This window comes from Palaemon carinicauda, chromosome 45 (assembly GCF_036898095.1).
Source record: "Palaemon carinicauda isolate YSFRI2023 chromosome 45, ASM3689809v2, whole genome shotgun sequence".
Classification (NCBI taxonomy): Eukaryota; Metazoa; Arthropoda; class Malacostraca; order Decapoda; family Palaemonidae; genus Palaemon; species Palaemon carinicauda.
In genome coordinates, this window is record NC_090769.1 from 7,740,070 (window position 1) to 7,755,069 (window position 15,000).

At 41.2% G+C, this 15,000-nt stretch overlaps 2 protein-coding genes across 2 annotated transcripts in view; both read left to right on the forward strand.

The window, feature by feature from the left end:
* LOC137634758 (calponin homology domain-containing protein DDB_G0272472-like) overlaps positions 1-1,169 on the forward strand; it is a 10,884-nt gene extending 9,715 nt beyond the window's left edge. Inside the window, exon 4 of the mRNA XM_068367267.1 lies at positions 1-1,169. This exon is cut by the window's left edge and continues 1,447 nt beyond it. Within this exon, the coding sequence (XP_068223368.1) occupies positions 1-857 (857 nt within the window). The 3' untranslated portion in view covers positions 858-1,169.
* Positions 1,170-6,383: 5,214 nt separating this feature from the next.
* On the forward strand, positions 6,384-7,352 carry LOC137634937 (uncharacterized). Its single transcript, XM_068367501.1, has one exon. It carries the CDS (start codon positions 6,634-6,636, stop codon positions 7,243-7,245), a length of 612 nt encoding a protein of 203 aa, XP_068223602.1. The 5' UTR covers positions 6,384-6,633; the 3' UTR covers positions 7,246-7,352.
* Positions 7,353-15,000: the final 7,648 nt, after the last annotated feature.

Consider the following 15,000-nt stretch of genomic DNA (forward strand, 5'->3'; position numbering starts at 1 on the left):
GGGAGAAGCGGAGGCTCCGCAGACTCGTGAAGCGGGCCAAGAGAATTTGGGGATCCAAGGTGAAGCGGAAGGTGAAGAAGAAGGGGAAGAAGAATATGAAGATCTTTAAGAATAAGAGCACTTGGAAGAAGAGCAAGAAAAGCGGTAAGAAGCGGAGAAGGAATAAGAAAGGAGGCAAGGTTAAAGGAAGGCGTAGGAAGGGAAAAAGGATTAAGAAGGGTAAAAGAAAGAAGACAAATAATGGGAAAGGGGACAAGACTGTGAAAATAAAGAAGAAAAGCAATAATGAGAGAGATAAAATTGCTAAAAACTCTGCTGATATAAATATTGGTAAATTGAATAAAAATGGAAATATGGAGATACAAGGGAATAAAGGCGACAAAACTGGTGGGATTTTAAAAGTCAAAAAGTTGAAGAGGAGAAAGAAGAAGAAAAGTAAAGGTAAACTTTCAAGAGATAAAAGGAGAAAGAAGAAGCTGAGGAGAAAGGAGAGGAAAAAGATGAGGAAAAAGATGAGGAAGCGAATGAGGAAGAAGTTGAAAAAGAAAATGAAAGGGAGAAGAAAAGACGGGAAACAGGGTAAGAAAAGAAAGGGCAATAAAAAGAAACGTAAAAAGAACAAGAAAGGTAAGAAGAGGAACAAGAGGAGAAAAAAGAAGAGAAATAGAAATAATGGAAAAGGGAAGCAAAATAAGAAGAAGCAATTGGAAAAGAAATTGAATAAAAAAGAGAAGAAAAATAAAAAGGACAAGGTAGATGGAATGAATGAAGGGAATAAAAACCGTGATAAAAAGAACAGAGATAATGACAAAGAAGATAAAGAAATGAAAGAGTTATTGAAATCACTGGGTCTTTAATGTTAATAAAATATAAATGGAAAGATTAAAACAAACAAGTTTACAAATAATTAATGCTGAATGATATTAACAACATCAATCAAATCTTTTATAGATTAAGAATATTTTCAGGATTCAAAAGAATGAATTTAATAAATTTAATTTCGACTAATTATGTTGTAGGATATTGAAAAATTAACAATAACAAATTAATGATAATTGAGATAATTTAGCAGCATTTTTATTCCATTTACTTTAAAATATGTTGAGGTTTCCAGACATACAATTATGGTAAACAGGAAACTAAATATATAGTCTTCACATAGTTATAATTGCACGGATTTATCTACCCAATTTTTTTTAATGAGGCAGATTTGTACCGACTCGCAGCGGTGCCCTTATAGCTCGGAAAAGTTTCCTGATCGCTGATTGGTTAGAATTATCTTATTCAACCAATCAGCGACCAGGAAACTTTTCCGAGCTAAAAGGGCACCGCTGCGAGTCGGTGCAAATACCAATCAGCGATCAGGAAACTTTTCCAAGCTAAAAGGGCACAGCTGCGAGTCGGTGCAAATGCGCCTCACTAAAAAGAATTGACTATAGATATTTGTAAACAAAAGTGTTTGTACGTATTAGGCGAACTTATAGTGATAAGGGTATTTATCTGTGCTATCACAGTTAAAAATTTGCCGTAAAAAAAACGGTAAAAATCCTGGAATAAATGTTGCCAGGCATATACCGTTTTAAAAAACAGATATATTGACGTAAAGGAATGATATTACGGTCACCAACCCCTCTGAGATAATAACAAAGTATGGTAAAATTACGGTCGCCTGTATTTTAATGAAATACGGCCGAGAACAGTATATTTTTACGGAGAACTTCCGATTAAAATTAAGGATTTTCTAACAGTGTAGGTGAATATCAATTATTTATCAAATTATAATTTCACAGATTTCACGATCATACTATACACTGTTAAAACCGTAATTTTAATCGGAAATTCTCCGTAAAAATATACTGTTCTCGGTTGTACTTCAGTAAAATACAGGCGACCGTATTTTTCACCCTATTTTGTCATTATCTTTTACGGGTTGGTAACCGTAATATAGCTCCTTTACGTCAATATATCCGTTTTTAAAACGGTAAATGCCTGGCAAAAATTATTCCAGGATTTTTACGGTGTTTTAGGGCAAACTTTTAATAGTGCATCTAAGAGATACCAAACGTTAATTTATAACTTATCCTTTTATGAACATTTACCGCTCACACTTTTTTTTATTAGGACTGGTTACCGGTTCCAACAATTTTTTATTGAAGCTATCAAAATTCGATTACAATAAACAATGTTTTTACTTTCTTAATATTATATTTTCCTTTAACTGACGATGATTTATACACCAGAACTGAAGGTATTCAAACAATAACAAGGGCATTCTAACACACACACACACACACACACACACACACACATATATATATATATATATATATATATATATATATATATATATATATATATATATATATATATATATATATAAATATAACCTATCACTTTTTATTTCCTTATGAATATATCTTCATCATTAATCTAATAATGATTAATTCACAGTTAATTCACATTGATTAATGATTCCTAATATAACGAACCCCTTCTTGCAATTATTTTACATTTTGCTACCTAACTATGACACGAGATGGCGCTATTTCAAAGGGTATTGGTTACTCCATATATTGCCATGAAGGAAGTTGAGATTCTTATCAAAAGTACGTTATAAGGTAACTATAGATAGTGGGTCTCAGGTGCCTCATCCCATATTCTCGTTATCTGGAAGTAGGTTAAGCATTCTAACGCATATTTATATGCAATATGTTGTGAAATAGGAGTTGTCCACCACTAATGCTATAGGTAATTTTTTTTTCTTTTTATATATATATATAGATTTCACTTGTGGTTGGCTAACACCCCAAGAATGGAATCATTTATTTCAGAGCAGGGTTGCCTGGTTGGCCTTTTTTCAAGACCGAAAAACCTCTGATTTGGCCTTTTTGAAATTGGTTAGCTTTAAGTAACATAATGGAAAAAATGGGCCTTATATACTGTATTTTTGGACTTTTGTCTAACAAAGGGTGGCCTTTTAAAGCTGCGGTTGATTAATAGTTGGCCTTTTCTCGTTTAGAAAACCTGGCAACCCTGACTCTGAAATTAGAAATGGAATTAGCCAATTATGCTGTATAATGGCCACTCGTTGAGAGCCTTAATTTTTTCAAATGAGAGCCCATTCCTACATAAAGAATGAATGTTAATGTTGAATAGGCTAAGCAACGAATGTAAGTATCTTTGGACACGTCCGTGATTGGCAGGAACTCTGGAGTAGGCGTCAAGAGTGGGCCACACTTTAGACTTGAATTCCATTGCGTCAATAAGTCTCTTTAAAAAGTCCAGAACAAGTTATCAACGATTTTGTTTCTCCATCTTATCTGGGCGAGTCTGAAAGAGAAGCTAATAAGACCTTACAGGTTTTATTCATATATAGATAGTTCAGATTCTGCAAGTTTAATCATTTACTTTAATATTCATAAAACGGCCTCAGGAATAATTGCTTCATAACTCCCGTAAAAGAACTAATATTCGAGCTAATTATGAGCGTTTTTTCTAAATTATAAAGACAATTCTGCACCACCTGTAGAGGGTCTTGTATATGTATTGAATTATTCTGGAGGTTACTCTTGAAATAGCATTTGTGTTCACTCTAGAAATGCCAACTCGATTCATTATCCTCCCTCAGAAGGCCCTATAAGAACAAAAACTTAAACAGAACGCTCTCGTCCATTTACGCCAGACTTCCAAAATTCCACAAGATCTGGAAATAGAGTAAACATTCAACAATCTTGAAAAACTAGACGGGAATTTTGGTAGAAATTTGAAAATCTATTAATTCTTTGATAATCTGAAATGACTGTTGCGACAAAAAGCATCAATGAATTGACGAGGTAACTAAATGATAAGAAATTCATAGTTTGTAGAAGCCGTATCTTGGATATGGTCGTAATCAATTTGATCATAAAATACATTCCAACTCCGATATGAATATCTAGAATGTATGATGAACATAGGTAAGCAGAGAGAACATAGTCTTGATACGTATTAAACATGTAACCATCTAAAATATACTATTAACAGCCTTGTTTTATCAGATGTCATCATGTTATCATCATATCAGAACGATACTTCATTTTGTTCCCGCTTGGTTTAGTCATGATTGTCTGATAGTGGATACGTGCGTTGGACACGGGAAAGTTTATGAAAGAAAGGAGAATAGCAATTGATGGGATTTGCTGTTACTTCGGGTCACCTTGATGAACGCTGAGCTAAAGGTGTAAAGGTTTAAAGGCTCCTCATGAATGGCAGGGGCAAGGGACAGTGACATTGCACTATCGAGCAGGAAAATGCCCTAGATACTGACAATATATACATACGATCAGCGCCCAAGCCCCTCTTCACCCAAGCTAGGACCAAGGAGTGCCAGAGAATGGCTACTGATGACTCAGCATATAGACCTGTAGGCTTTCCCAAGCACCCCATCCTTAGCTTACGACGATGGCGAGGTTGCATCGAACAAAGAAACTAATGAGTTTGAGTGGGACTCGAACCCCCATCTGGCGTTCACCAATCAGGGACGTTACCACATCTGCCACCACAACCCTAGGGAATTCAGCATTTGAAGCTTCATTGTAGTGAATGACGGGGGGGGGGGGGGGGGGCGTTGGGCTGTGGCACCGTAGCAATACCAACCAAAATTAGCTGAGCCCCTTGTCAAGCAAGAAGGAACTAAAAGTAAAAAGTGTCCTTTGTTTGTTTTGGTATTTTGACTACCCCCCTCACACCCCCCCCACCCCAAAGTTGGGGGAAGTACCATGGTAGATAGATAGATAGACTTTTACAATTAATATTATTTTCTATCAACATTATCTGTCATACAATACATCAAGATTTCCAGATCTCAGCTTTTAGCTCTGGATTACCGAGTGGATGACAAATCCAGGATCTTCAGGTATATTATTTTCTAAAGGTGAGATAATCAGGGTTAGAACTAGGGCGGTATCTGATCGCCTTCGATCCTCTAATTTTCGTCCTTGATCAACGAAGACGTTCTTGCCAAATGCTTTCGCTGTTGTTCGTCCAACGAAGGTTGAATTTCACCTCTCGCGTCGTAGCACGGATGTCCCCTCTGATGTTCGCGTATGTCACTGTCTCGAGAGCTTTGTGAGAATAAATTGCAATTAAATTAGGAGAAAATGTATGAAATATAACATTATTTTAATCTATTGAGTCATCTTTCTACGTCAGATTATTGTATGTGTGTAAGTGTGTATGTGTGTGTGTTTGTATATGTGTGTATCATAATGTAACTGTGTCTGAAAGGATAAGTAAAACACAAGTCTCTGGTAGGTCTTAATCCTTAAACTATGGACGGATAGACGGACATGTCGTGCTATAAGACAGATCCAAAGGTAGTAGCTCCACACACCTACAAGGAAGAACTATCATTAGCACGTTAAACTCCTCTACGACCGTTGCACTATCCAAGGCCTATTCAGCGAAGGCTCCTTTTCTGAATATAAAAGTTATTCCCTTTCCATACGTTTTTACCGCCCTGTGTGCATCCCTTTCTAAGCGTTTTGTTCTCTTATTTCCTTTTAATCCGTCTGAATTACTTTCTCTTTCAATCTATTTTCGATATGTTTATTATTATTATTATTATTATTATTATTATTATTATTATTATTATTATTATTATTATTATTATTATTATTATTTTATATATATATATATATATATATATATATATATATATATATATATATATATATATATATATATATAGAGGCACACACACACACACATATATATATATATGTATATATACATATATATATATATATATATATATATATATATATATATATATATATATATATATATATATATATACATATATATATATGTGTGTGTGTGTGTGTGTGTGTATACAGTATATATAGATGTGTGTGTATTTACTGTATACATATATAGTTTTTTCATAAACAAATATGTATATATATGCATGTGTGTGCATGTGTGTGTGCGTCTGTGTGCATGTGTGTGTGCGTGTGTGTGTATGTATAAACTACATAGATCGATACATAAATAGATATGTGCGTATTTATTTACAATTCTTAAAAAGAATCATTGCATCTTACTATCAAAAAAAGAAATAAACATCAATCTCCTACTCCTTGTATTTGCGGTACCAGTAGACACAACTGATAAAAAACAGTATCATCTATTATCACGGCAAGTTATGTCAATGACATGCTACCGGGATGATATGTTTTTTTCTCTTATTTGACGGAAACGTTTACCCTTACGTATAGGGTAAAATCGTTACCTGTATACCGGTACTTAACCAGATGGAAGAGAACGTTTTTTTTTATTCGAATCACTGAGTATATAAGAAAGACTGGCTCTAGTAGTAACATCATTCTCACTGACAACTTACTGCATACTAGATCAGCTGCTAGCAATCTGGATATATAGTCTGTTATTCGTGATAGCTATTTTTTAGACAAAGCGTAATATGCATTGTCAACTGCGGCCTGTATTTGGAAAATCAAGGATATATAGTGGAAAATCTGCTACAAGCAAAATCTCGCCCTTAATTAGCTACGTTTCGAAGCCCTGTCAACAATTCTACTGTAAAAAGAAAACGGAATTTTTCTACTTGTGGTTGAATTATTGGAAATCGGCAACATGAAGGTCATACTATTAATGACATTGCTAACGCAGTGTTTTATTGGACTTTCTTCGGCTACGCCTCTTCGACAGGAAGGGCTTCAGACTTCTCCGGAGGCAGCTACTGGTGCTACAACAACTTCAACTGATATGGGAATTGCTTCCAGTATATCAGAATCACCCCTGGATATAGAAAACGAGAATCCAGTCAGCATATCAGCGTCATCTCTGGATATAGAAAATGAGAATCCAGTCAGCATATCAGCGTCATCCCTGGAAAACGAGATTCCAGAATCAACTGGAACTGCAGAGATCGTCAATGGGACCGAAGTCAGCATAGCGTACATGGCAGAGGCTTTCGTCTATTGTTTTGCAGAAATGGCGAACATCACAAACCTCCATCGCTACAGTATAGAGTGGATAGACCCTGAGGGCGTATCTGTCGGCCCATGGAACCCTGACAAGTGGGTTTTCAGCTTAGGACGGGGGTCGTTTCTGCCTCATTCCTACCTCATCTTCAGCGACTTCTCTCTCATGAGTGCTGGAAATTACTCTTGCCTTCTCCGTCTGGACGACAACTTAATTGCTTCTTCGAGCATCAATATACAGATAAAAGACTTAGATTTATGACCGAACTGGTCATTATTGTGAAATATTTATTGTATTTTATAAGGAAAATATGCCATTGTATATTTACAATACATAAAATGCCTTTATTGTATAAAGATATGACTCGTTTATAAAATAAACTATGACGATGAATTACAAAGTTATATTTGTATTCCTATTTATACTGGTTCAATAGCGTTATTTGAAAGAATTTTAATTAAGACAAAGAAACTGACCCAATACAGAAGAGCTAAGAAACGAAGTAAAAAGACTGAACAATGATATATACATACTGTATATATAAAAACAAATATATATATATATGTTTGTATATATATATATATATATATATATATATATATATGTATATATATATATATATGTATATATAGATATTTTTGGGCTCAAGCCATGTCGTTCTGATGGAAGTTCCTATAGGGTAGCTTCCTAGGGTATATTACAACTACGGCGATATTCCCAGAGAATTTACCTTAAGGTACCAGAATTCTAACTCCTGGAGCGAGTATCCCTCGTGAAAGGGATATCGCGACATATCAGAGGACGTATTCTTGACACGCCACATGGCAATCTGCATCCTGGACAGAGATTTCGTCTCGTAGGAGGGATTGGCAAGAAACGAATTCGGGAAAGAAAAAGGGTAGCCGCTCCCAGGGCTTCCCTATCCTCCGATTCGTATGCGTGCCTGGCGCCAATCCTGGCGCCATCTGTATTCCTTTTTGCGTAGCTTAACAACTCGGTGTTTTTTCCTGTTTTTCTCGCAAATCTTGGATTTATTCTACTTTTCATGGCTTCTCCGTCTTCGTCGGCCTCTGATAAGTTGAGTATAATGTCTTTTATGTATAAATGTATGCTCTTGGTAAATTTTTGAGTGATTAATAGGATTAATCTTTGATACAAGAGCCGTAGCCTACCAGAGGCGTCCTGGACGCTGTCGTTCGCTAGGTATGAGTTTAGTTAGTCAGAGCGACATTCCTGGTTGTTTTGCTTTAATAAATTTTAGCTATTTAGCATTACATAGGATTTCCTTTCGTGCTTAGTATTATTTTGGCGAAGTATTCGCCATTCTGGCCTACGCTAGGCCATGTAGCCTAGTCGTTTGGTCCTAGTACTTCATGCATGATTTTGGTTTTTCCGAGTGTAATGAAAATTTTATTGAAGCTTTAGGCTATGTTTTATACATTTAAGACTGTGTGGAATATTTCCAAGATAGTATACGAGTGAGTTTCGGTGATTTAGGTAATCGATTCTCTTGGTGCCTAGGCTAAGTTGCTTATGGAGCCTTAGTATACTTTATCATACTCCCCGGTTGCTTTCTTTTCTTCGGAGAAGGTATGCAATCCCTTTCCCTCTGTTTAAGCCTTGGGCTTATCCCTAAGTAGTTTTTTCCGAATTTATTTTCGATAAAACTATACTGGGGTGTTACTGTACCTTCCTGTTCCTGTAGTATGGTTCAAAGAGGGACAGAACAACAGAGTTTTTTAGTCTGAGTCTGTGTTTGTCTGGCTTGGGGCAGAGTCTCCCTCGCTGGCCTGACACAGACAAAGGGGGCTTAGCCTCCTTAGGTCACTATGGAAGGTTTCTGTGGATATGATTCCTTCTTTTGTGATCTACCAGACTAGTCCTTGTTGCTGTTCTCGGGGGAGGATAAGTTTCTTTCCCTGGGAGTAGCAACACCTTCCTTGCTTTGGTGCTCTGGGAGCTGGCAAGTATTGCTGGCCTTCCCCCTGAGATCTCCCTTAGGCTAAGATAAGTTTCTTGGCTGTGGGTGATCTGTCACTAAAGCAAGGTTGGTAGGACCCTCTTGTCCCTTCCCCCTCTATCTCCGTAATGGCCTAGCCATTACTGTACTGTACGTCGTTCTACATCTGGACCTAGTATAGGTTAGGATGTGGAATTGACTCAGTCCCTTGCCGGCCGGCAAGGGTCTTATATTTTAGAGTGCTGCCCGGACCTCTCTTGGTCCCTCATCCATGCCTGCCTGTAGAGCCAGACGGCATTGGTCAGGAAGCCTGAATTAGATTCTCCCCTTCCTTATATGCACTCTTTCGGATTGCCGGGCTTGGAGGTTGTGTACACTCTTATCCTGGCATCCATTCTATTTTTCTTCTAGTGCTGTACCCGACCCGGCTGCTGGCCTATGAGGCCGGCAGCCGGGCAGGTGTAGTCCTCTGGTTCTTTTGCTGCCGGCTGGCATCGGTCTTGTACCTTTGCCGGCCGGCTTATGTCAGCCCTTGTCTGCCGGTCACCAAGAGTGTGGCCGGCAGCTGGGTACTACCTTGTGTAGTTGCCGGCCGGCAGCCATTGCCGGCCGACATTGGCTGTTGCCGGCCCGGCACATGCATTTGAACCAGGGTGCTGCCGCCTTATAGCTGTTAAGTAGTATACTTTAAAGCTAGTTATGGTGTGTGCCGGCGGCACGCATCCCCCTATACTGTACTAGTATTCTTCAGTATAACATATACAGTAAGAAGAAAACTATGGTAAGGGTTTTGGTACAGCACTGTGTGTTCTAACACTATTGTGTTTTCTTGCACATCCCTTTGCTGTTGCCCTACAGATAGGAAAGTGAGTTCTTTCCTGTCTATTATCCAGGATTTTAAAATCATTGCTTAGGTGTGAGCTCCACCTGTTTCCTCTGGAAACCTTGCATTGGTTACTCTAGAAGAGATTAACCATTTGATTTTATTATCTGGAAGGCTGCAACAATGGGTTGTGAGGGAAACACAAGTGTGTGTCTTTCCTTTATGAATTGTTATGCTATACTATGCATATCCAGTGATACATAGTTCACTTGATACTCAGGGAAATTTCTTCTCTTTACAGAAGGACACTCCGAAGTGCGGAAGTGCTTTCTGCAACGTCCGCAGCAAGAACCTCTGCGGACATGAGTTTTGTAGGAGACACGCAGCATACGCTGTCTCCAAGGATGATCTCCGGTATTGGGACCCTCAGGTATGTACTGTGTGCACTAACCTGATTACTGAGACCTTTGATTCCCCTAGGACGGAGGAATCAAGGGATATAGCTAGGAAGAAGCTTCGTACCTGGGTAAGGGGCTTCCAAAAGAACACTTCTGGCCCTTATCTTCCAAGTGAGAAGATGAGGGCGTATCTTTTCCCTAAGGCATCAGCTGATGCAGTGATTCCCCAGCCTCAAGAGGAGATCCCCTAAGTTCAGATCCAGGAGGATGCTGAAGTCGCGGTCGCGATGCAAGACATCCAGTTAGATGACAGGATGTCTGATGTGGACGAGTGTCTGGAGGAAGACCTCCTGCCCAGGATGAAGTTCAAGCCCCAGACGTTGTAGAGGTAGACGTCGACGAGGTGTCGGCTACTCCGGTTCAGATTCCGGAGCCTATTCCCTCAACATCGGCCGGTCTCCCAGTAGAGCTGGGACAGGCCCTCTCTTCTATTGTTGGAATGATCCAACAAATGCAGAAGGAGAATCAGGAGAAGGCGGCTGCAATGGAACTGCGAATGCAGTGCCTTGCAGAATCACATGGGCCCCAGAAAAAGCTCAATGTGAAAGACCTTCCCTTGTGCTCAGATGCTAACCCATGGAGGTATGCTGAGCACATGCCGATGACGACTGGAAAGATCGTCATCTCGGATAAGCTGGGCTCAGTTCCCCTGGAGGAGGTGGAATTCTGGCCCAGCAAGGCATCATATCCGGACTGTTATGTCCGGCTGAGGAAGGAACCAGCTTCAAAGGAGGAGACAGAGCCGAAGGAGGTCATAGTGATGGACCATGCTAAGGCTCAAGCTCTACTTTTATCCTCGATGAAAGAGAGGGGCTTCTCTAACTCAAAGGTAGCCGCATTGAACAGGAAGCTCCCTTCCTTTGTGTCCTCGCCTACTAGAGCCTTCCCCTTTTTATAGAAAGGGTTTCTGGCTGTACTAAAAGCAGTCGAGGCCGGCAAGCCTTGCCCCTCCCTAGAGGAGTGTAAACCCTTGTCGCTGGCCCTGCCTATGGACCACAAAGACTGGAAGGACGTCCATCTTACGTTCTCAGTTGGAAAGTTGGAGGCTGATATTGCCGGACGTCAGTTCGGCAAGGACCTCCCTAAGCTGTCTGACTTTCTTTTGCGAAGAGAGTTCGATACAAAAGAAAGACTGACTGCCTCAATGTCTCTTCAGACTACTCTCGAGACGATGGCAAGTGACCCCAAGGTCCATGAAATGTTCATGGTAGTGGCCAAGACTCATCTGGCCGCAGTGATGAAGGACCTTTATGGCTTCGTCAAGGCAAGGAGAGCTTGTAGGGAGTTCGTGTTTACCTCGGCTACGGTGAGGCACGAGCCAAGGAAACTAATCTCCTCCAACATTTGGGGAAAAGACCTTTTCCCTACAGAATTGGTCAAAGAAGTTGTTGATGAGGCCGCCTTGGAGAATAGAAACCTTCTCCAGAAGTGGGGCCTGGCTATCAAAAGAAAGTCTTCCCCGGATGAGGGTCCTCAACCAAAGAGGAAGACTATGAGAACTAGGCTACCGTCTCGGCCAGCCAAGCCGGTTAGACAGCAACAGCAACTGCAATTGCCATTGCCCCCAGTGCCCCAGATCGTGGCACAAACCCCGACCACTTTTCAGTGGGTACCCCAGGCCGTGTCGACACAGTCCACGGCATTCACCCCAGCGTTCGAAGGGCAGTCTACTTCCTTTCGAGCAAAGCCTAGAGGAGCAGCCAGAGGCTCGTCTAGACGCCCCTCAAGGGGAAGGGGATTCAGGGGTGGTCGTGGTCAGGAAGGCAAGACCTCAGGACGGTAGTCCAAGTGAGGTGATATCGGTAGGAGGGAGACTTCTGAAATTTCGGGATCGGTGGACCTTCGATCCCTGGGCCCACAGCCTACTCAAGAATGGACTGGGCGGGAGCTGGTACAGCACTCCACCCCCGTGCCTTCGGTTTTTCCAACACTCCAACCCCGTTATGGAGGAGTACGTTCAAGAACTGTTGGAGAAAAAAGGTGATCCGAAGGGTGAAGCCCATCAATTTCTAAGGGAGGCTGTTTTGTGTTCCCAAGAAAGACTCGGAAAAGCTCAGAGTCATTCTGGACTTGTCGCCACTCAATAAGTTCATAGTGAATTGCAAATTCAAAATGCTAACACTGCAACACATAAGGACCTTACTGCCCAAGAGGGCATATTCCGTCTCTATAGACTTGTCAGACGCCTATTGGCACATTCCAATTAGCCATCGACTCTCCCCCTAACTAGGGTTCAGGCTACAACGAAGACTATACGCCTTCGGAGCCATGCCATTCGGGCTAAACATAGCCCCAAGGATTTTTACGAAGCTTACGAGCGTAGCTCTCAAACAATTTCGCCTAAAGGGAATTCAGGTAGTAGCCTACCTGAACAACTGGTTGGTGTGGGCAGCATCCGAGACAGAATGCTTGCAAGCTTCCAGTCAAGTGATCCAGTTCCTAGAGTACCTAGGCTTCAAGATCAACAGAAAAAAGTCTCGACTTTCTCCATCTCAAAAGTTCCAGTAGCTGGGAATCCACTGGGACCTTTTGTCACACCGTTTCTCCATCCCGGCGAAGAAAAGGAAGGAGATAGCGGGTTCTGTCAAGAGACTTCTAGATTCCGAAAGGATATCAAGACGCGAGCAGGAGAGGGTACTGCGCTCTCTCTAGTTTGCTTCGGTGACAGACCCAGTGCTAAGAGCACAGCTAAAGGATGCAATCGGAGTTCGGAGAAGTTATGCATCAAACGTGCGAAGAGATCTGAGAAGACCAGCCGCTTCGGCTAAGTACTCTTCTCAGGCCTTGGTCCCAAGCCAGACATCTAAAGAAGTCGGTTCTTCTTCAGCCACCTCCCCCGTCGGTGACGATTCACTTAGACGCCTCGAAGGAGGGATGGGGAGGTCACTCTCATCGGAAAAAAGTCCAGGGGACTTGGTCCAAGCTTTTCAAGACCTTTCACATAAAACTTTCTAGAAGCTAGGGCAGTGCTCCTTACCTTAAAGAAAGTCTCCCCGCGTCACTTGATCCACATAAGGTTGGTGATGGACAGCGAGGTAGTTGTGAGATACTTGAATCGACAAGGATCGAGGTCACCACCTCTCAACCAGGTGATGTTGGCTATCTTCCGATTGGCGGAAAAGAAGAAGTGGTACCTGTCGGCAGTTCACCTTCAAGAAGTCCGCAATGTGACAGCGGACGCTCTATCCAGGTTCACACCGATAGAGTCGGAATGGTCCTTAGACGCAGGATCATTCTCCTTCATTCTGAATCAGTCCCAGAACTGCAGATAGACCTCTTTGCGACGAAAGACAACAAGAAGTTGCCCCTGTACGTGCCCCGTACGAGGACCCCTTAGCGGAAGCAGTGGACGCGATGTCCCTCGACTGGAACAGATGGTCCAAGATTTATCTGTTCCCTCTTCACAACCTTCTGTTGAGGGTCCTCAACAAACAGATCCTTCAATGGGTAGCGGCAATAGTGGCCCACAAGTGGCCGAACAGCGTGTGGTTCCTCCTGGCATTGGAACTGTAGCTGAAGTTTGTACCGCTACCAGATCCAGTTCTGACCCAGCGAGTCCAGAAGTCAACTGTCTGCGCTTCATTACAGAAAACCCGGACCCTGCAGCTCACGATTTTCTCTCCCTAGTGGTGAGAAAGGGATTTCGAAAGCCAGCATAGACTTCCTTGAGGAATATAAATGCAAATCTACTAGAAGGCAATATGAGTCATCTTGGAGAAAATGGGTGGCCTTTTGTCAAGGCAAAGATTCCGCAGGAGATCTTGACAGACTTCTGCATATCTTTTTTCCCCACCTCCATGGTCAAGGGTTGGCAGCGAACACGATTTCAGCGTGTAAGTCTGCTTTGACAAGACCCATTCTATATGCCTTCCAGGTCGACCTAGGTAACGAGATCTTTAATAAAGTCCCGAAAGCCTGTGCTAGGCTCAGACCTTCAGCACCTCCAAAGCCCATTTCATGGTCTTTAGACAAGTTCTTCATTTCGCTTCTCTGTTGAGCAATGAAGAGTGTGCGTTAAAGGATTTGACACAAAAAGTTATTTTCCTATTTTGCACTCGCGTCCGGGGCCAGGGTTAGTGAGATTGTAGCCTCTCGAGAGAGGCAGGTCGTGTTCAGTTCCTGGATGGGGAAGAACTATATATATATATCAAAACAATATATAAAAATTATATCACAATAACGGAATACTTGTATCACTCCCGGTAATTAACCAATCTGTAATCGATGATAATAACGGATCATACATACCGTTATTCGTACAGAAACGGTAACGATTGTTGGCACATACTAAAAATTTCTGTTGCGAATGACGTCATCGTAACAAGACGTTCCTAACGATAGATTTATCAGCTGTAGAATATGTAAAAGAATATAACTGAGGGTTTTTTATCACGTGATGAAAACATTGATTTATCTTACAGGCTGTTTCTTGGCTATATTCGTTTTACGATAACTTGATTTCATATTTTACACATTTATATACACTGAGAGGCATACTGTAAAGGGAGGCTTAGGAGTCGTGTCATTCACACATACACACACACACACACACACACATATATATATATATATATATATCACAAGCACAAGTGATTTCAATCAATGTAAATATCACCCACCGAATGGCATTTGATACCGAATTCCATCTTGGGAATATATATCCTCTTGGAATTCATTTTATGGTAACAGCTTCTGGCCGGGTGGAAATTCGAACCCCCACCTGTTCGGCCGGAAACCATGCCAGCGACAACAGCTTCTGGCCGGGTGGAGATTCG

What these genes read in the sequence shown, in the direction of transcription:
- LOC137634937 (XM_068367501.1), top strand. Translation starts at nt 6,634, where the DNA reads ATGAAGGTCATACTATTAATGACATTGCTAACGCAGTGTTTTATTGGA.